The sequence below is a fragment of the Rutilus rutilus genome (genome assembly GCF_951802725.1).
Source record: "Rutilus rutilus genome assembly, chromosome: 9".
NCBI lineage: Eukaryota > Metazoa > Chordata > Actinopteri > Cypriniformes > Leuciscidae > Rutilus > Rutilus rutilus.
The window spans coordinates 35,095,658-35,117,759 of NC_140223.1; the positions used below are offsets into that span (position 1 = coordinate 35,095,658).

The 22,102-nt window shown below is 39.2% G+C and overlaps 2 protein-coding genes and 1 pseudogene across 3 annotated transcripts in view; 2 read left to right on the top strand and 1 right to left on the bottom strand.

The window, feature by feature from the left end:
• The window catches only part of LOC311296546 (olfactory receptor 11A1-like), an 84,550-nt pseudogene extending 79,035 nt beyond the window's left edge, over positions 1-5,515 (top strand). Inside the window, exon 2 of the transcript in view lies at positions 3,619-5,515. The product of the transcript in view is annotated as an olfactory receptor 11A1-like (transcript). The remainder of the gene's footprint in view (positions 1-3,618) is intronic.
• LOC311297404 (olfactory receptor 52D1-like) overlaps positions 1-22,102 on the top strand; it is a gene marked incomplete at both ends in the record, with an annotated part of 283,003 nt that overhangs the window by 119,665 nt on the left and 141,236 nt on the right. The window lies entirely within an intron of this gene.
• LOC311296888 (olfactory receptor 8B3-like) lies at positions 6,828-7,775 on the bottom strand (the record flags this gene model as incomplete). Its single annotated transcript, XM_084418872.1, has 1 exon — positions 6,828-7,775. One exon carries the CDS (start codon positions 7,773-7,775, stop codon positions 6,828-6,830), a length of 948 nt encoding a protein of 315 aa, XP_084274998.1.

Consider the following 22,102-nt stretch of genomic DNA (forward strand, 5'->3'; position numbering starts at 1 on the left):
AAATGAAGTATTGCATTATTTACAAACCGGTTATTTAGGAGTTGTCAGTGCTTCATAAGATCACTTAGAAAGTGTAAGTAAATGATTAATAAACTGTTTAAATACATATTATTATTCAGACATATAGTAATAGTTACTTAGTGTGTTAATAAATGCTTTATTAACATGTATTTCTACTGTAATTCAGGGTTAATTCAGGGAGTTATAAAGCAGTTAGTAGTGGTCTGTTAACTATGTTTGTGAGCTCATCTAAAGTGAGGACTAGTTATGCTTCGTAAAGCATTTACAAAGATGTTAAATACTTTTATGTTCTGTATCACTGTGTTGTGTTTGTTTCCTTTTTCTGTTTAGAAGATCAATGAGTCTTTAAATCTCCTTTATAAATGCTTTACAAAGCATAACTAGTCCTCACTTTAGATGAGCTCACAGAAATAGTTAACTGACCACTACTAAATGCTTTATAACTACCTGTATTTACCACATTTACTTACACTTTCTAAGTGATCTTATTAATCAATGACAACACCTAGTTTGTAAATAATGGTAAATAATGTAACTGGTTTGTAAATAATGCAATACTTCATTTAGAAATGATAAATTGATCATTAATAAAGTATGACAATACAATTATTAAACATATTATAGATATGCTTATAAATCAAGAATAAAGCATTTATAACTGTATTTATAAACTGCTTATTAATGTCTATTAATGCTTTATAAATGATGTATTAACAGTTTAGTAATGCTTAACTAATGATTAATAGCGTGCAGTTATTATAAAGTGTTACCAGCTTTGGTTACTCTCTGATTATGTAATTCAAGATGTGCATTTCTCTCATGGCGGTCCTCAACTTCATCTTTGCAGCAGACACGGACAGAAAACACTAGTTTATTAATAAAAATCAATGTACGCGTGTCACCGGATTTACAAATGCACATCTTGCTTGTTGCACACACACTCGGCACACATATTATGTCGAAATAACGAGATATTGGGCCCTATCTTGCACCCAGCGCAATTGACTTTGTACACCGACGCATGTATCATTCCTATTTTGCACCCGCGCAAAGCGGACTTTGCCCCCCACAGATGCACGTCGGTTAACTAAGAAATACACTTGCGCTCCCCGGGGCGGTTCAGCGCAAAGAGGAGGCGTGTTCCGGCGCAAACGTTCCCTCATGCTATTTTACAGGTTTAGAAAACAATTGCACCACTGACCGAAAAAAAAACAGTTTAAAGTCAGTGGCGCGTTGCGCATGTTATTCATATGCTATTTTAAGGGCGCATGGCCTTAATCAATGTAGCGTGTGCACAACGCGCATACACTTTGATTCTCTCATCTACACACAGACGCAGCAGTTATCATTTTTGCAAATCATACATTATTACGATAGATAGATAGATAGATAGATAGATAGATAGATAGATAGATAGATAGATAGATAGACATACATTTTATTATAAAAGCATACATCTAGCTTACACATTTACCCAAATTATCATACACGCCTGTTTAACCGAAGTTAATTTGGGTGTGTTTCTCCATCCCCAACGTCCCTGAAGAGAACGTCGGTCTCCTCGGCCTTGAACCGCTCCTGTCGTGCGCCTGGCAAATCCGCCGTTATAATAGGAATCCGCTTTAGAACAAGCGCGCCTGCTCTTAAAGGGAATGTGAGATGTTGCTCTGATTGGTTTATTTCACGTTACGCCCAAACCACACCTATGAATAATGAAGCTACTTCAGACCAACCCCTTTTAGATTTGCGCCGGGCGCAAGAGTCATTTATCCCGTCGGGAAAATAGCAACAGCGCCAAGACCCGCCCACAAAGTTACCTGCGCTTTGCGCTTGCGTTTCAGATCGTTAAAATAGGGCCCATAGTGTTGAAATAATATATTAATAATAATAAATCTTTAATAATATTTGATTGAAAGCTGAATGTTGTGCTTGTTCAATTTAATAAAATGAATACTTTAATTGTGATCATTAAAATAATTGAATATTAAATATTAAGTGGCCAATTTTTGCTCATTTATTAAAAGTATTTATATATAATATATCTAGCACCCCCTCAGCACATGTTAAAAAATTATCTGCCGTTAAAAATTACCCTGGTTATAACGGCCCAGTATTAAAAATGGTTGGGTCTAAATCGGGCTCATAATTACAGTTAATGTGTCGGGCTGGGCCGGGCTTGGACACAACGGGCTCAGGTAAGGTCGGGCTTGATTTTTTGGGCCCGATCTATGCTCTACTCGTCATTACCCAAGCAAGTTGTTTGGGCTTGTTGAGGCTCTCTGATAGCAGTATCTTCAGGCTAAAGTAAACCGGAAGTTTGTTACCGGCTTGTTCTACGTTGCCATAGCGATCATGGGAAAGGTCAGAGTTCGGGAAAGTTGTGAATAGCCAGATCTCGTTAAGTATGAATGCGAGCAGTACATCATCCGCCATGTTGACGTTTTCATGTGACTTACGACGTCATCACATCACTCATGTGTCAAAACAGGGAATAGTGTTTATAGTTTAGTGAAATGGGTGTGCTTTTTGATAAATGGCATTATGGTTTTGAAATTTTAGTTCAAAAGCCTGGTTATAGTGTTTAAGCAATCGAGAAAAACTGTAATATTACATTAGTAATATGAAGATCACAACAGAAGCAGGAAATGATGTACATTAAGCCATTCTAACATAAATATATATTTCTGTCATGACAACTTTCTGAGAGATTGGCATGGTAATGGTAATGGTAAAGGACATGGCAATGTTAATGTATTTGGTCTTGGTGGAATAGATCTGCTACGCTGCTGCAGAACAAGTACAGAGACTTGCTACTGCCGATACATTCACAGACATTGCTGTGAGCATGTAAGACATGCTGCTGCTGGACACATAACATAGATGAAATAACCCCGTGTAGCAGATCTATACAGGTGGATCTGGGAAAGGTGGAGGGTTTCTGAAAGTTTCTGAAATACATTCGCAGACATTGCTGTGAGCATGTAAAACATGCTACTGCTGCACACATAACATAGATTGAATAACCCCCCCAACAGAGCAGGAGACAAGACATGAGAAATGTGTAGAGCCCTCCCCCACACAAACAGCTTTTCCAGATAGTCAAAGGTGTATAGCCAATGCCAAATAAACCCGCACTGTTGCACAGCTTTTCCCAGCTGCTCTAGATTTTTAATTTGGTGAAACAGCTGAAAGACCATTGTAAAGTAACTATTCACCCTGCACAGGTTAATGGAAGAAATAGACAAATACAACTATATAAACATGTGCTGCTGAGTGAGAAAACAAGCTGCTGCATAGGCAGATATGCATATATCTGTACATATGAATTAACAATAGACACATGTTGCAAGCTGATAAGAGATAAAAAAAATATATATATATAAAAAACATTAAATTAGATTAATCAAATTAAATCATTAAAATATACTTTCTTCAGTTTGGGAATTATTTTAGACTGTGCTATTATATCCTTTAATGCCTTTATATACTGTATATATTTTTTTTTTTCCTGGAAAGGACTTTACACCAGCCCATGTACATTCTGATTTCATGTTTGTCTATCAACTCTTTGTTTGGAATAGCTGGCTTTTTCCCAAGATTACTGACAGACTTGCTGTCTGATACACACTCAATCTCCCATGAAGCATGTGTCTTACAGTCTTATGTCATTTTCACGTATGCAGCAAATCAATGTACAAAATTAATGTTAATGGCATTAGACAGATTTGCTGCAATCAGTAAACCTTTACAATACCACAACATAATTACACCAAGGTTTTTAATTATTTCAGTAGATATAAACTAGGCTTAATCCAATGATTTTACTTGGTATTGGTGGTCTTTTAAGTACACAACTGAGAATGTGTGGTAACAAATTATTTAAGGTTTACTGCCACAACTATGAATTAGTCAAGCTTTCTTGCGAAAGCACAATAATTTATAATGTTTTGGGCTTGTTTATATTAATCACAACTACTGTCATCCCTTTTAGTTTAATATTATATTCTTATGTAAAAATTCTTATTGTTTGTCAAAGAAGCTCATCACAGTTCAAGGGCAAAGCTTATCAAACTTGTATTCCACACATAGTGGTCCTTTTGAATTTCTCAATTGCTGTTATTTCTGAGGTCATTTTGATTCGAGTTGTACCTTACAACTTCCTATATGGCTGTCAGTTTTTCTTTCACTGGAGTTCCTTATTATACCACCCATCCCGAACCCCCTTGTTTATGCTTTAAACCTGCCTGATATTCACAAAAAGATTATTTGTCTTATAAACCCCTCCAGGTAGATGTTTTCATTTTTTTTTTTTTTTTCTGGTGCAATAAATGTTACATAGAATAGTATACAGATCATTTTTTTATTTAATTGTTTTAAGAATTGTAAACCAAATTAAAGGAGCATTTCACCCATGGGAACATTGATCTTTATTGAAAGTGGGTCATATATGTAGTCGAAATGTAAAATAAATTTTGAATTTGGTGCCTTCTTGACCGAGGAAAGAAAGAAAGTAACTTCAGGACGCATTTGTATGAAAGACAACAACTCCCACAATGCACCACATTGCACAGCTGCGCAAGCCACTCCCACTAATCCAGAACAGCATATGAATCACTCATCCGTCCATAAGGCTATCTACCACCGGAGCTTGAAATTCATTTCACACAAAATGTCTAACGTTAGTTAGTTGGCGAACTCATTAATGAATTACTCCTCATTTGTATTTCTTTCGAAGTGGTGAATTATTGCATGGTTACGTTACCGGGATGTTCAGTCAGATGCGGTGCGAAACTAGGATGGTTCACAACACAAACGTCCGTGTCCTCGTCTGATTCAGAGATTTCGTCCAGGAGAAATTGGCATCGTTTAAATGCTTTGCAGCAGACGGACTCTATCTCTGTGTTCGTAGCGGTTCGTAGTTGCATAGTGAGATCACCGGCGCCACCAGTCCGCCCCCAGCTCGAGCCAGTCTGGGCTTCTCGTCCGCGACAGGCAGGTCTTCTGCCTCGGCTGCTCTTCGCTATGCGGCTTGTAAAGGTAGCCACAAACACCTGATTCGAGCATCAGACTTCCGAAATCCTCTTCTTCTACATCATATTGAGTAACGTTACCCTCCGCTATTGTCATATCTTCACAGCTTGCTCCACAGTGCCTGTTAGCTTAGCTTCCAAACAAGATGGAGGATATTGCTTTTAGTTTCAGAAAGTGAAGTCCCACCCACTGATCTGTAATAGGCCTGTAGCGTGAGCGGGTCCCGCCCCCTGGAATAATGAGGAGCTAGTGTTTGTAGTCTCTACACTTTTCAATGAAATGTGACTTCCTGCTTATTATGACGCAAAATGATGATTTTTACGTCATAATAAGCAGGAAGTAAAACACTTAAATCCTTATTTCTCCCATCTCAGGGAAAAATTAATGAAAAATCCACGTTTATTATAATATATGACTGGGTTTCTAACAATACAAAGCTTAATGCAAATGGGTGAAGTGTCCCTTTAAAAGTTTCACACTCAGTCAAGTTATGCATTCCATGCTACATTTTAATGATAGTTGGACTGAATGGACCACAATTGGGTGTAATGGTATGATTTATCCACAAGGCTCATTTTGCCAGCTTTATATCATCATGATCACACACAAAATTCCTCTGCGATAGCATCCTAGAAGAAAACTTTCAGAGAAATGTGTGTGTGTGTGTGTGTGTGTGAGTGAGAGAGAGAGAGAGAGAGAGAGAGAGAGAGATCACGTTATCTGCTTCAGTCAACAGCAGCACAGATCACAAGTTAAGCAAACATTGCTTTACTTTAATACAAGCTACAGCAAAACAAAGCCTGAAGGTTCATTAGAGGGCATGTTGAAAAACACAGTACAACTAACCATCATATAAAAAGTCTGCACACCCCTGTTAAAACAGTTTGGTTTTGTGATGTAAAAAAGAAAGAAAGATAAATAAAATCAGACCATTTGCACCTTTAATGTGAAATTACAACCTATGTAATGCCACTGCAATAATTAACTTAAGAATTAACTAATCAGCAAGCTCATCTGTAATGGAATCATCTGTAATGCCCTTTATTCACCTGAAATGTCTCCAAATTGACTCCAAATAAATCTCAGCTGTTCTTGTACGTTTTTTTCTGACATCTTGGTGTATTTTTGAATTCTTCTTAAGTGAATCTCCTTCGTCGTGTTTATTGACAAGCAGTACGTGACAATATGTGACAATAACTACAATTATTAATACATTTTGCTTTTTTGTAGAATATATTTTATGACAACCATTTAAATGACTATATCTCAAAAATGATTAAACACTTAGAATTACAATAATAGAAAGCAGAAACTTTACTTTTTTTTTATTTAGTGCATAAATCTTAGTGAAGTTATTAACGTAATTTCGGGAGGAGTACGCCCATCTTATCTTCTAATTAATACCAAGGTATAAAAACCAGCCTCTTACCATTTCTCATTGTTAGTTCTTTCGGGATCCCTCCTCCTCCCCTTCTCCTCTGAGCCCCTCTATAGCAGACAGCAAGCCAAATCTGTTTACCACTTATGCTAAGATTAAATGGGCACACAAATTTGTGAAATGTATAAGTGACTCAAAATAATGGAGCATGTCATCATCACAGTTTTTTTTATTTAACTGTTGTGTTTCACAGACAAGGCTTAATACCTACATGTATAACAGAATGTGCAGTTATTTCATTATGCTTTGTTATTACATTTTGAGTTGCTACAACATATAAAACATATATTATTCCTTTAGACTTTTTAGTCACACAATCTTACTGAAACAGAAATATTCACTCCGATATTCCTATTTGTTTCTTGAAAAACATTCTCATAACTTGCTGGCGAACTATTGTCATATTTAGTCCATAAATGAGAGGATTTAAAATAGGTGGTACAAGTAAGAATTCAAGAGCCATGAAATTACGCACACCTTGAGGCACATTCTTTGAGCCATAACGACTGTACAGCACATCAAACATAAACGCAGCTGTCACATTGATCAGTGCAAGCAGATGTGGCACACATGTTTGCATGAATTTATGTCTGCCCTCAATTGACTTCCTGCACTTTCTAATCAAGTGAATGTATGAGCAAAATATCAATACTGCATGTCCAAAGTATGTAAGAATAACAATGTACCCAAACACATTATTTACTGTTGTAGAAAAACAAGAAAGTTTAGCAACTGCCCAAATCTCACAATATAACTTTTCAATATTAAAGCCACATAAAGTGAGTCTAGATAATAAAATAATTAGAACAGACATGGAAAAAAATGGAGCCAGCCAGCAGTAAAGGATACATTTAAAAAATTTCTGATTTGTCATTTTTGAATGATACTCCAGTGGTCTACATATTGCCACATATCTGTCATATGCCATCACTGTTAATGTTGAAAAGTCACACAGAATAGATGAATAAATAACAAATATCTGAATCAGGCATCCAATATAAGAAATCACATGATCATGGGATAATAAATCATACAAGAATTTAGGGTAGAATCCAGAAGTGCCAAAAAGTCCATTTACACACAGATTACATATAAACAAATACATCGGCTCATGAAGCTTCTTATGTAAGAGTATAGTAATAATTATAGTTAAATTACAAAAGACCATCAAGGGATAGTACAGTACGGTAAGAGAAAACAAGACATATCTATTTTCCATTGTTTCATTCAGACCAGAGAGTGTAAATACCAAGACACTGGACTCATTCTTTAATAGTGACTGCATCTTGAATGATATGTAATTTGTTTTTGGGAAGTTATTTGAAAACTAGTTGTATTAAGTTGAATTTTCACTGTCAATATGAAGTCTGTAGATGAAAAACACCAACAAGCAAACATCAAATCCTATAACAGTAGCATACTTTTTTTCTTTTTTTTTCAGTTATAATTCAGTTGGAATCTTACCATGTTATCCGTTCACATGCTTCCTGTAGTATTTAGCAAAGGTTTGATTTGGATTGCTATATATGGACACTGGTCTCATGATAATTGCCTTGGTAACAATCACTGACAACAGTTTGAAAAAGCTCTCTGAAGACCTTCTTTTAAGTTTAAATAACTGCCTCCATTCCCTTCTATGCCCAGTGCCCACAGATAAAATAGCATGTATTATCTCTTTATCTTATTGATCGACATCATCCAAATACACGTTACAGCGTTCCACGTCTCTCAAGACTGACTGCATTTTGCACTGAAAGGTTGCAGGTGCAACATGTTGTGCAACCCGAAAGCCATCCGTGTATATTGGGCAAAACAATCTGGCGTAACAAAAGCACCAATGTCAGAAGCGCGCTGAGTCAACGGGACTTGCCAGTATCCTTTCAAAAGGTCTGATTTTCTGATTTACTATGCAGTTCCAATATTGTCAATACAATCTTCAAGAATGTCATATACACCTAGGATGGCTTAAGGGTGAGTAAATTATGGTCTAATTAAAATTTTTGGGTGAACTTATCCCTATAACCCTTTACTTTCTAGTTATATAAGGGAGCGCCCTGAGTTCGTATCAATAAACGTAATATTTTCAAACTTGTTGTTGATTAAGTGTGGTTATATATTTACTTTAACTTATTTTTTGTAACTGTGTTGCTTACTAATTTCCTTGGGTCCCGTAAACATAAAATGTATTTAAATACGAAACAATAAAGTTGGATTTTTAGTAGAACCCGACCGATATGGATTTTTGGGGGTGATGGTGATGCCGATACCGATATTAGGGAGTAAAAAAGCTCGATATTGATATATCGGCCGATATTATTTATGTATTATAATACAGTAGCAATATTATTTATGTGTATATTATATTTTCCCATTCATGTGTACAAACTTTTGACTGGTACTGTATATAGAATACACAGTATACATAAACAAAAACAAAAAAATATATATATATATATACACTAACATTTTTTGCATTGATCACTCAAATGTGGCATGGTGAATGATAGAACGTCTCGGTTATGTATGTAACCTGAGTAGGGAACGGAGACGTTACGTCGGATCACGACGAATGGGGTTTCGCTTAGAAAGCCTCTCACCTTCGAGTATACAAAACGAGCCAATGGCAATGAAATGCCATGGGTCTGCGGAATTTGCATAGCATAACTCCGCCCCACCTCGTGGGTATATAAGGAAGTACGCTGGCAACATGCAGATATGTTTCTTCGCTGAGGAGCCTGAGACTGAACTCCGGTGTTCCAGCGGTACAGCGGAAGTGGCAGGGAGACGTAACGTAACCCATTTCGTGGGTTCTTGATGTTTAGAAGAACACCAGTTGACGAAGAGGTTCCACTTCAACGCATAGGCATGTCTCGTGGACGATGCTCTAGCGGAAGTGATGGTAGCCACCACCGCTGGTGGTAGGGTACTCAAACCTGCCTCGTCCCGTCCAGGAAGCACACGTGGAGGTTCCAAAGATTGGGGCGAGGGTGCCATAGGGTGCCCCGTCCTTGAGAAAGCAGGTCCTTCCTCAGGGGAATTGGCCAGGGAGGTGCTGTCGCGAGGAGTACTAGTTCTGGGAACCAGGTCCGGTTGTGCCAATACGGGGCAACCAAAATGACCTGCTCCTCGTCCTCCCTGATCTTGCGCAAGGTCTGCGCAAGAAGGCTCACTGGGGGAAACGCATACTTGCGTAGGCCCCGCGGCCAGCTGTGCGCCAGGTCAGGGAATAAAACAGGTCGCAATGGGACGAGTCGTGGGAGGCAAACAGATCTACCTGTGCGTCCCCGAACTGATCCCAAATCAGCTGAATCGTCTGGGGATGGAGTCTCCATTCTCCATGGAGGAGGCCGAAGCCGAGACAGTTCGTCGGCCGCAAGGTTCAGGTCTCCCGGAATATAAATGGCTTGAAGCGACCTCAGATGCTTCTGACTCCATATGAGGAGGTGGCGAGCGAGTTGCGACATACGGCGGGAGCGCAGACCACCTTGATGGTTGATGTACGCTACTGTCGCGGTATTGTCTGATCGGACTAGTACGTGCTGACCCCTGAGCAACGCACGGAAGCGGTGCAGGGCGAGACGTACAGCCAACAACTCGAGGCAATTGACATGTCAAAGGCGCTGGGGTCCTGTCCAGGAGCCCGCGGCAGCATGTCCATTGCACATGGCGTCCCAGCCCGTGGTGGAGGCATCTGTTGATACAACAACATGCCGGGAAACTCGTTCTAAGGGCACTCCGGCCCGTAGAAAACTGAGGTTCGTCAACAGGGTGAAGGTCTGACGGCAGGCCGGAGTCACTGGAACTTGGAGCGTTCCGTGTTGCCATGCCCACCTCGGGTCTCGATCGCGAAGCCAAAGCTGAAGCGGTCTCATATGAAGCAATCCGAGTGGCGTTACTGCGGCTGCGGATGCCATATGCCCCAGGAGCCTCTGAAATAGTTTCAGTGGAACCGCACTCTTGTCCTCGAACTGGCGAAGACAAGTCAGCAGTGACTGCGCGCTCGCTCATAAGCTGCGCGCACATGGCGACCGAGTCGATCTCCATACCGAGAAAAGAGATCCTCTGCACGGGGTAGAATTTGCTCTTCTCCCAGTTGACCCGAAGGCCCAGACGAGCTAGGTGCCGGAGCACTAGGTCCCTGTGTTCGCAAACCTGGTCTCGAGAGTGAGCTAGGATCAGCCAGTCGTCGAGATAGTTCAGGATGCGAACCCCGTGTTCCCGGGGGGGAACAAGGGCTGCCTCGACGACTTTCGTGAAGACGCGAGGAGACAGGGCTAGCCCGAATGGGAGAACTGGTATACTGGTATGCCCGCCCCTCGAAAGCAAACCGAAGAAATGGTCTGTGTCAAGGTAAAATGGAGACATGGAAGTAGGCGTCCTTCAGGTCAATCGCTGCAAACCAATTCTGCGGCCGCACACACTGGAGGATGCGTTTGGCCGTGAGCATCTTGAACGGCAGCCTGTGAAGGGAGCGGTTCAAGACGCGCAAGTCGAGGATTGGCCGTGACCCACCGGATATTTTCGGTACAATGAAGCTGGAGGGACAGTCTCGATCGCACCCTTCGCCAGTAGGGTGGCGACCTCCGCTCTCATGACAGGGGCATTGCCACCGACCATAGTGAAGCGGACTCCCCTGAAGCGGGGAGGAGACTGCACGAACTGAATCGCGTAGCCGAGCCTGATGGTTCTCGCGACCCAGCAGGACAGCCTGGGAAGCTCTAGCCAGGCTCCCAGAACTGTACCAGCGGGATCACGCGAACCACAGACGTACCCTCGGTGGTGCAGCGAGGCTGAATGACCGGCATAGCGGCCTGGTGCGGGGGCACGGTCATTAGCCGCGTCCTGCCAGAGGAGGCCAGGGAAGGACCAGCATTCCACGGGGGCGTGCTCTGGCAGGGGTCTGGCGACAGAGGGGGACGAGAGTGGCGAGGCTCGTCATCCACAGCCTCTTGGGGCTCGGAGGAAGGGGCATCAGTTCTTGAAACGAGATTCTCCCCCGGCCCTCCAGCGGGGGAAGGAGTGGCCCTGCTACCAGCTCCTGAGAAGAACTGAGCCCTAACTCCAAGCTGCCCGTCTCGAGAGTGCTGCTTAGCCCGGCGTTTGGCCAGCTAAGGGACGGAGACGGGCAGTGCCGCCCTCATGCATCCTCCTCCTGCTCGGGCTGGTGAAGCCTCGAGGGGAGGGGCCGCAGGGAGGCGGCCTCGGCGGGAAGCAGACTAAGGAGACCACACGGACGGATGACCGTTGGTGCAGAAGGCCTCAGTCTGCTTCTAGGGGGTCGAAGACTGTAGGGTACAGTCCTCAACCACACCGCCGAGGAGCCCAGCCTGGGACATGGGGGAGCTGAGAAAATTAATTCTCAGACCCCCTCACATGAACCTGGCTGAGCCCATTCCTGGACCACACCTGTGGACATCACCTGGCCCGGGATCACGCAGGTACCGATGTCGCCCGTAGAGCGAGGTCAGTAGTGTGCGTGGCGGATCGACCAGCCCGGACATGGGAGGCATACCGTCCCTGTGTGGGGGCGTGGTCGAGTTCCCGCGTTCTGTCAGTGTTGGCCAGGGAGAGACCAGCGTTCCACGGCGGCCTGGTCTGACAGAACTCCCGAGTCAGCACTGCGTCGAAGGTGAAGGCGACACACAGCACTGCATGCCTGTGCCACGATAGTGACAGAGAACATACAGCCCATGATCGCCCCGCGATCGAGTGCAGCGAAGGCGGAGGACGCCGATCTCGCTGCAACGCGCCGTCACACCAACACACTGAAGAGCCGCTCGTCTCGTAGAGTGAAGATGATTCAGAATGGCTTGCAGGAGTGAAGAGAACTCTTGGCTCCAAAGCGAAAACATATCTGCATGTTGCCAGCGTACTTCCTTATATACCCACGAGGTGGGGCGGAGTTACACTATGCAAATTCCGTAGACCCATGGCATTTCATTGCCATTGGCTCGTTTTGTATACTCGAAGGTGAGAAGCTTTCTAAGCGAAACCCCATTCGTCGTCATCCGACGTAACTCGGAGTGACCACGAAAGGGAATGAGAATGATACATTTGAGCTGTGACCAAACTAGTTTGCATTGCATGTTCTATTCTATATTATGTAACCCCTTTGAATTGTACATTCATATTTTTTATTGGTATAGAGTTAATTAATTTGTGTACGAGTTTAACTGTTTTGTTTGAATGATTTGATCTATGAGTATGTAAATGCAAACAAATGGGGAAAAAAATATGTTTTACAACGAGATATGTTGCATATTTAAACACTTGTATGTGTTTAAGTGTGCTTATGTGCACTTGTGTTGACACATGTTGGATTAACATTTGTACTCTGTACAACTGATCAGCAACTAAATGTCGGAAAGAAATGTTTAATGTGACTGCATTTTGAATGCTGATTTTGTTTGAGTGATCCATCTTTGAACGGCGAGCCAGACCCTGATCTACGATTCCAAAGAATGATCGTGATTCAACACGGATCCGAACTGAGAGCTAAGCACATACACACTACCTGGGTAGAAAACACAAAAAGGCCTTTACACACATAGACATTTGAGTATTATACAAACACACAAGGGATCCAAAAGGACTATTGAGACTTTGTTTTATTTTATTCCTGGACTTCACATTCAACTTTGGACTCCATATGAACCTTTTTTTTTGTTAGTTCATGGTGTTGAGTGGAAACCAGACAATTGTGTATTTATGTAAATTGTGAAAATTGTTTACCCAAAGTTTTTTGAGTCTTTGTAATAAAATTGGCGGCTGTTAATTGCTTGAATTTAATTTGGCCCAAACTTCTACTTTTAAATCCTCCTAGAACCGAACCTCGGCCTTATTTAATGTCTGTTGAATACACTGAATACTTATTCTGTTGTCCCTGTTACATCATATTATAAATAAAATAAAAATAAAGTAAAAGTTATTTTATACTATTTTAAATAAGTAGTCAGTACTAAACCTGAAACTACTCTTTATGCAAAATTGCCCATATAAAGTGTTATAATTATATAAATTATTGGAATATTCCTTGATGTTGTAACATAGTGTTATAGGTAGAATGAGCTTTAACAACCTTTAGCTTTAGCGGCCGTTGTTGCTCGCGTCGCAACAGCTGTTCACCATATTATGAGGCGCCACGTAGGATTTAATACATACATAACACATGTGCATATACACCTATAAAGTACTCGCATATACACTATTGGATGTTCAAAATACATATATGAAATACACGTGCACACTAATATGAAATCCATACCAATACATATTATGCTAGTAATGAATGCATATACACTTGTGAACAGCTTGCATATACATATAAACTTGACGCACGCATACACCTATAAATACTCGCATATATATACATATAAACTTCCATGCATATACACCTAAACACTCGCACATACACTCGCTGCACGCAGACACACCTATAAACACTCGCACATACATATAAACTTCCATGCATATACACCTATAAACACTCGCACATATAAACTTGCATGCATATACACCTATAAACACTCGCACATACATATAAACTCGATGCGCGCATATCCATAAAACACTCGCGCATACATACAAAATATGTCATAGCTTCCAGACGCTATGCAAATTACATGCGTTATACTTTATTCTCAAATTATTAATGTTAACAACATTGCGTGACTATGAGTATAGTGTGTATTATCGTGTAGATTTCAATTTCTGTACAGTCTAATATCTAATTGTCATACCATTCGATTTTCATATAAAAAATTATTTTAACCCAAAAAGCAAATATGCTCCCTTCGAACTGGTTTTCTTTCATATACAAATCTTGTGTAATCCCAGGCTATCTGTAATCAGAAGCACATTTAAAACTGGAATATAATTTCATTCACATGTGTTTCATAAACACATAATCCTTTCTGGATTACAATCCGCCATCAAAATGATAAATTTAATTATTCTAGCTGCTGTAAGAAAAGACTATATCTGCCATCTGCAGGATCCTCACATGCCATAGCCTGCTAGCCGGGAAAACTTATTTTTATGTTTACAGACGTGACGTAATGACGCAGTGCCATGCTGGAATCTCCCGCGAAAACCTACCCTTACCACTCAAATTAGAAAACATTATTGCAAGATATTGAATAGGTCTAAAGCAAGGCAATAGTTCTGAACTGAACTATTCTGGTTATGTACTTTTCCAAATATTGATTTCAGATCATTTTTAACCCCAAAAAGTTATGGACTGCAGCTTTAACTAATGGTGTCAAGTAATTTGTGATAAATGCTTAATTGAAGTTTGCTTTTTTTAAGATGTGGTTGTTTTTACAGGCCCAGGACACAATACCATCGGACTTTTAATAAGGATGTTATACTGTTGACCTCTCCTGACGATAATGCTGTTGTAAAGCAAAAGAAAAAACAGCACTTGCATGAGATTGGACACGTATTAAATGCGTTTGAATTTGACAAAGCATGAGATAGTACAACGGTTTTAAGGAAAATCAAAGAAGGCTTCAAAGAAAAAGTGCCACTTGATGTAAGGTAAATGTGTGTAAAAAAAATTTTACATTTTTTTTTATTGTAAATGTTTTATTGTGAGATGTATTAATTGATGGTGTATAAGACTGGTGCATTTTTTCTAATGAATTTTAATTATTATTATTTTTCTTAACCATATGGGCTTCCTTATAGGATTTTGGTTTATTTTAGGCCATATACAGTTGTGCTCATAAGTTTACATACCCCTTGCAGAATGTGCAAAATGTTAATAATTGTAAACAAAAAAAGAGGGATCATGAAAATTGCATGTTTTTTTATTTTATTTAGTACTCTCACTGTTCACTAACAGATGTTTACATATACTCCACAAGACAAAATTATAACTGATTTTATAAAAATGACCCTATTCAAAAGTTTACATACTCCTGTGTATCATTTTCTGGATGATCCACGTGTTACGGCATCCAATCTCCGTGATTCTCCCTGTACTCAATCTCGAGCGCCCTCTCCAGAATACTAAGGGCATTGCATACTTCTCCTAGTATGGATCATTTACGTTCTGATTGCGCTGCACCTGTTCTGAATCATTCCTGATTACCCATACTATATCTTACTCACTCACTCAGCATCCTGTGCGAAGTATTGTTTCACCCTGTATTGCATGTCTGAGAGTTTTCCTGATTAATCCTTGCCTAACTTATTTCTTCGATTGTCTGCAGCCTGACTTCTGACCCAAGCCTGTACCCCGGACTCTGATTCTCGCTGCCTGCCCTGAACTCTTGCCTGTCTCAGCACTCCGTTGTCTGCCGCCTGCCTCGACCTCTGCCCGTTTCTGGATTACGAGTTCACGCCTTTATTCTGGCCTTTTGGCTAATTCATTTTGCCTGGCTTAACTGTTCAATAAATATTGTTGCACATGGATCTGTCTCTGCCTTCTGAATCGCAACACCACGACTGTTTTTATATTTTGCGATAGCTGTTCATGAGTCCCTTGTTGGTCCTGAGCAGTTCAACTGCATGCTGTTCTTCAGAAAAATCCTCCGACTCGTTCACATTCTTTGGTTTTCCAGCATTTCTGCATATTTGAACCCTTTCCAACAGTGGCTGTATGATTCTGAGATCCATATTTTAACACTGAGGACAATTGAGTGACTCATACATAACTAGTACAAAAGGTGAAAACATTTACTGAAAGGCTCAAAAAGGCAACAAAATGCATTAAGAGATGGGGGGTGTAAACTTTTTTAAATTGGATGATCAGGGTAAATTGTACTTGTATGTTTCCCAGAAGACAAAATAAATATTTATGTAGCTTCTGAAGTATGATCGTTAAACAAAATGAGAAGAATTTACAAATCATCATCCTGTTCAAAAATGGAGGATTTTTCTGAAGAATAACAGGCAGTTGAACTGCTCAGGACCAACAAGGGACTTATGAACATCTATCACAAAATATAAAAACATTCGTGGATCATCTAGGAAATGACACATAGGAGAATGTAAACGTTTGAATGGGGTCATTTTTATAAATTCAGTTATGTTGCCTTGTGGAGTATATGTAAATATCTGTTATGTGAAATAGTTTATTTAGGCCAGTACTAAATAAAAAATAACATGCAATTTTCACGATCACTCTTATTTTATTTGAATTATTAACATTTTGCACATTCTGCAAGGGGTATGTAAACTTATGAGCACAACTGTAGTGTATAAATGTATGTTATGCAATGTTAACTTGTTTTATACTTCATAATTTACTTTTAGCTTTCTGTTTTTTTTATTCATTTTCACATTTGCAGTCACTGTTGAAAACTCTCGTGAAGTGGCAACAATACTACAAATTATGCAAGATACATTGTTTAACTAGAGATCTCATCTGTGCTGTATTATTTTCCAAGTCTGAAACAGACAGCTCTGATGACAGCTGCTTTGAGGTTGACATGCCTGGCGAAAGGGTCTACCCGTCATCAGGTTCTGCTTCTGGAGAGAATATGACCATTGATTTGAATGACCAGTCTTCCACACAAAACTCGGTGAGTGCCTTCTTTGACATGGTTCAATTATTTTCTAGCACTTTTAGTCTTTGTCTAATGTACATTACTTCATTTCCTCTTAGTTTTCAGTTCACAGCATTACTTTTCAGTCCTCCGCCAGTTCCATCGGTGCGCAGTCCTCCGCCAGAGTTCAGTCCCCCACAAGAGTTCAATTCTCCACCAGTTCCATCGGTGTGCAGTCTTCCGACAGAGTTCAGTCCCCCACAAGAGCTCAATTCTCCACCAGTTCCATCGGTGTGCAGTCTTCCGACAGAGTTCAGTCCCCCACAAGAGCTCAATTCTCCACCAGTTCCATCGGTGCGCAGTCTACCATCAGAGTTCAGTCCCCCACAAGAGCTCAATTCTCCACCAGTTCCATCGGTACGCAGTCATCCATCAGAGTTCAGTCCCCCACAAGAGCTCAATTCTCCACCAGTTTCATCGGTGCGCAGTCATCCATCAGAGTTCAGTCCCCCACAAGAGCTCAATTCTCCACCAGTTTCATCGGTGCGCAGTCATCCATCAGAGTTCAGTCCCCCACAAGAGCTCAATTCTCCGCCAGTTCCATCGGTGCGCAGTCCTCAGCCAGTGGCCAGCCTTGCACAAGACATAACTCACCTGCCCATTGTTGGCACAATGACCAGTCCTTCAGATCTGCCTCCTGGGAGGGTGATTATGATACCTACCTTTCCCTTATTCGGGCAGCGTCTGAAGATGAGGAAGAGGATGAAGATCTTTGCTGTGCCATAATGGCAAGCATTGAGGACCAGACGTGAGTATTATTCAGTTATTCAGTCTAATTCTAATTTAAAATCAAATTTTTAATTTTCAAAATTTTGGACATGTAACAAACCATTACACTATAAAGTACACAATTTCCTTTAGGTGTATTTTCCTTTATTATTGATATTTCAGTTCAGTTGTGAAAGTATTCTCATTTATTTGAATTTTTTTGATACTGCTCCCAGTGCTTATCATAAATGCTGGTTACACCTTGTTTACTGATTCATTCCGGTAGTTGCATTTTTACTAAACAGAGGATTCAGTCATTGTAACTTCACTTAACAATGTGTTGTTCTCAAGTATATATATAAACTTTTTAACTACAAATAGAGTTTTACCAGTCTATAGAAAAACATGACAACTCACTGAGGACTTGCAGAGTTTGCAACTATTTTTAATCAGTCTGATTCAGTAGTGATTGGAATACACATTCCCTACTATGCAGCACTTTTGTGTATACATGATGTTTATATTATTTGATATATTTTTTAATTATACTGAAATTTAAATAATAAAACCTGTACTTCTTCAGAATCACGCCTGCAGTGGAAACCCCCATCAAGGAAATATTGGAAGAACTTGCAACAAAAATAAACTCCAATCAAACCTGCAAGTTTAATATTAACCATGCATCTGTGTTGGATGGTGCTGTACGGGGATTTACCAGACTCTCATACAATCCAAATAACAGAATGGTGATCAGGTTTTCTGATGATAAAGGAAAGTATGAAGAGGCTATTGATCTGGGTGGTCCAAGGCGAGAATTTTTACGGTTACTCCTGGTGGCACTAATGCAGTCATCAATGTTTGAGGGAAAAGAGAACAGTCTCAACTTGGCTCTTGATTCCCAAGGTAAACATTATATTTGTGCTGTTTGTTGTACAGATTTGAGAACTTTTATTCTACATTGCATAATTGTGATTTTAAGGATGTTTTAAGGCTGTTGTATTGACGTGTTCTCTAATTTCATGTCAGCCATCAGGAAGGACAGGTATTTTCATAGCAGGGAGAGTAGTAGCAGTCAGCCTTGTACATGGAGGACCTGCACCGGGCTGTTTCTCTAAGACCCTATTTGACAGTTTAGTTCAGGGGCCAGACATGTGCATACCTGTCTTGGATGATGTAGCTGACTGTGAGCTTTATAATAAAATCAAAAAAGTTTGCTTACAACTGCAGTATAAACGTTTCATTTACTTATGTACCATCATGCTTTCTCAGATTTACTCAAAATTGTGTTCCATGATAAAAGACATAGCTTAGTATAACAATATTGTTTATAGAAAACTTTCTCTGAAATATTTCTAACTTAAATTTAAAATTCACATTCCATTTGCTTACATACAGATTTCTGAAGCCACAACTCTTGAAGAGCTACAACACTCAACTGAGCCCATTATGGACTACCTTGCCAACGCAGGTTGTCTTAGGCCATTAAGAAGCATTGCCGACAGGGACAGGCTGGTTGAAGACTTACTGATGTTTCAGGTGGTGAATCGTGTTTGTGGACCATTTGAAAGGTTTGTTAGGACTTCAGAAATATACACAGTCCATTGGATGAATATTTTGAATCAAACAAATGTATTTAAAATAAAATTAAATAAAATTATAAAATGCAATACAATTATTTAATTTATTTCATAAAATTAATTAATGCTATGTTGTTATTTCAAATCTCTCTTTTACTTGTGAATCATACTAAATTCTCTTAATATAGGTTCAGAGATGGACTAAAAACTCTTGGCGTCCGTAGATCCGTGCTACGGATAAAGCTTTTAGATCCGTGTTTTGTCACCAGCCAAATCAGCTGACAGCAGACATAATGGATGACCTATTTGAAATACAGTGGTCAGAGAATGGGAGCAACAAATGAGCAAATGAGAACAGAGTAATTGCTTTCTGGAGGCACTACCTGCAGGATGTGGAAGGTAACCTTTGTAATAAGCACATTTCACTTTTAATAAGTTACAGACAATAATTGGAACATAGAACTGGAACATTTATTGGCTTGCTGATAACATCTCATTCAAATATATTTGAAGTGCACACTGTAAACAATAATTTGTCAACTTAAAATAATTTGTTTCTCTGCTGACTTAAAATTTAAAGTTTACTTAAAAAAATAAAAAAAATAAAATAAAAATAAAGTTGGAACAAAAAATGTTTTACAGCATCATAATTTAAATCAATTCATTGATTTGAAGCAGTAAATTATCATTTGTTCTGCAATATAAAGACAAATGTCAATATGAAGCTTTGGTAACACTTGGTGTCCTTGATACAGAGTAATTACTTAGTTAATTAATTAGTAATAAACGTTGTAATAACATGTACCAAAACGTAATTAACATGTAACTAAGTTATGGTACAGCCTGTACTTGCAGATTGTAATTACACACATGTAATAGGCAGCGACTGTTACACATATGTAACAAGCCGAGTCTGTTACATACGTGTTACAAACTTGGTACACTGTAATTATGTAAGAAAGTACTTAGTACCACACAATGTAACAAGAAGTACTTAAATATGTTAGGCTACTAAGGTCTGCAGTTACACATGGTAAATGTGTACGTTTTGTAGCATTACACCTATGTAACATAAAATAAAGTGTATCAAGATTGTACTTGAGTGCACTTCATGTGTATCTACATACCTTATCCATCTTAAATAACCCACTGTTCACCGCTAAAATACATGCATTAGCTTCTTAATTACATTAAAATTACAGAAAATTACACAGGTATAAGCTACGTAAAATAAAGTGTATCAAGACTGTACTTAAGTGGACTTCATGTGTATCTACATACCTTATTCATATGTACCTTAGTTTGAACTAACTCACTAGTTCACAGCTTAAATACATGCATTAACTTCCTAATTACATTGCAATTACATAATATTACACAGGTATAAGCTACGTAAAATAAAGTGTATCAAGACTGTACTTAAGTGGACTTCATGTGTATCTACATACCTTATCCATATGTAGCTTAGTTTGAATTAACTCACTAGTTCACAGCTTAAATACATGCATTAGCTTCCTAATTACATTGCAACTACAGAATATTACACTGGTATAAGCTACGTAAAATAAAGTGTATCAAGACTGTACTTAAGTGTACTTCATGTGTATCTACATACCTTGTCCATATGTACCTTAGTTTGAATTAACTCACTAGTTCACAGCTTAAATACATGCATTAACTTCCTAATTACATTGCAATTACATAATATTACACAGGTATAAGCTACGTAAAATAAAGTGTATCAAGACTGTACTTAAGTGGACTTCATGTGTATCTACATACCTTATCCATATGTACCTTAGTTTGAATTAACTCACAAGTTCACAGCTTAAATACATGCATTAGCTTCCTAATTACATTGCAACTACAGAATATTACACAGGTATAAGCTACGTAAAATAAAGTGTATCAAGACTGTACTTAAGTGTACTTCATTTCTATCTTACCTTATTCATATGTACCTTAGTTTGAATTAACTCACTAGTTCAAAGCTAAAATACATGCATTAGCTTCCTAATTACATTGCAATTACAGAATATTACACAGGTATAAGCTACGTAAAATAAAGTGTATCAAGACTGTACTTAAGTGTACTTCATGTGTATCTACATACCTTATTCATATGTACCTTAGTTTGAATTAACTCACTAGTTCACAGCTTAAATACATGCATTAACTTCCTAATTACATTGCAATTACATAATATTACACAGGTATAAGCTACGTAAAATAAAGTGTATTAAGATTGTACATAAGTGTACTTCATTTCTATCTTACCTTATCTTGCCTTTTAGATTGGATTAACTCACTAGTTCACAGCATAATACATGATGTTTGTCATCAGCACAGTCCGCTGATATCTGCATACACTATTTGAGTGTAGCCTGTTCATGGACGAGTGATTTTTGAGTGCTAAAAAAACAAAGCATAAGGCTACAAATTAAATATACCCAAACTTTAAGTGTACCTACCCTTTTTAGCCACCTGCCTGTCAATACAAATAATGGAAATTAATGAGATGTGAGCAGATTTTTACAATTCAAAACTTTATTCTGAAGTTTTAAAAGATTGCAACACAAAAAGAAAATGGCTTTTTAAACACTGTTAAGCAAAACATATTACTGGGACTGATTCAGAAACAAATAATACAATAGCCCCAATATAAAACAACTGAAAAATAAGGGTCTTATCTATATTTATACTTGATTGGTAGAAGCTTGCCTTTAGCTTTTAGCTCTTCAATTTTAGTACGGACCTGTAACCGCACTGGCATT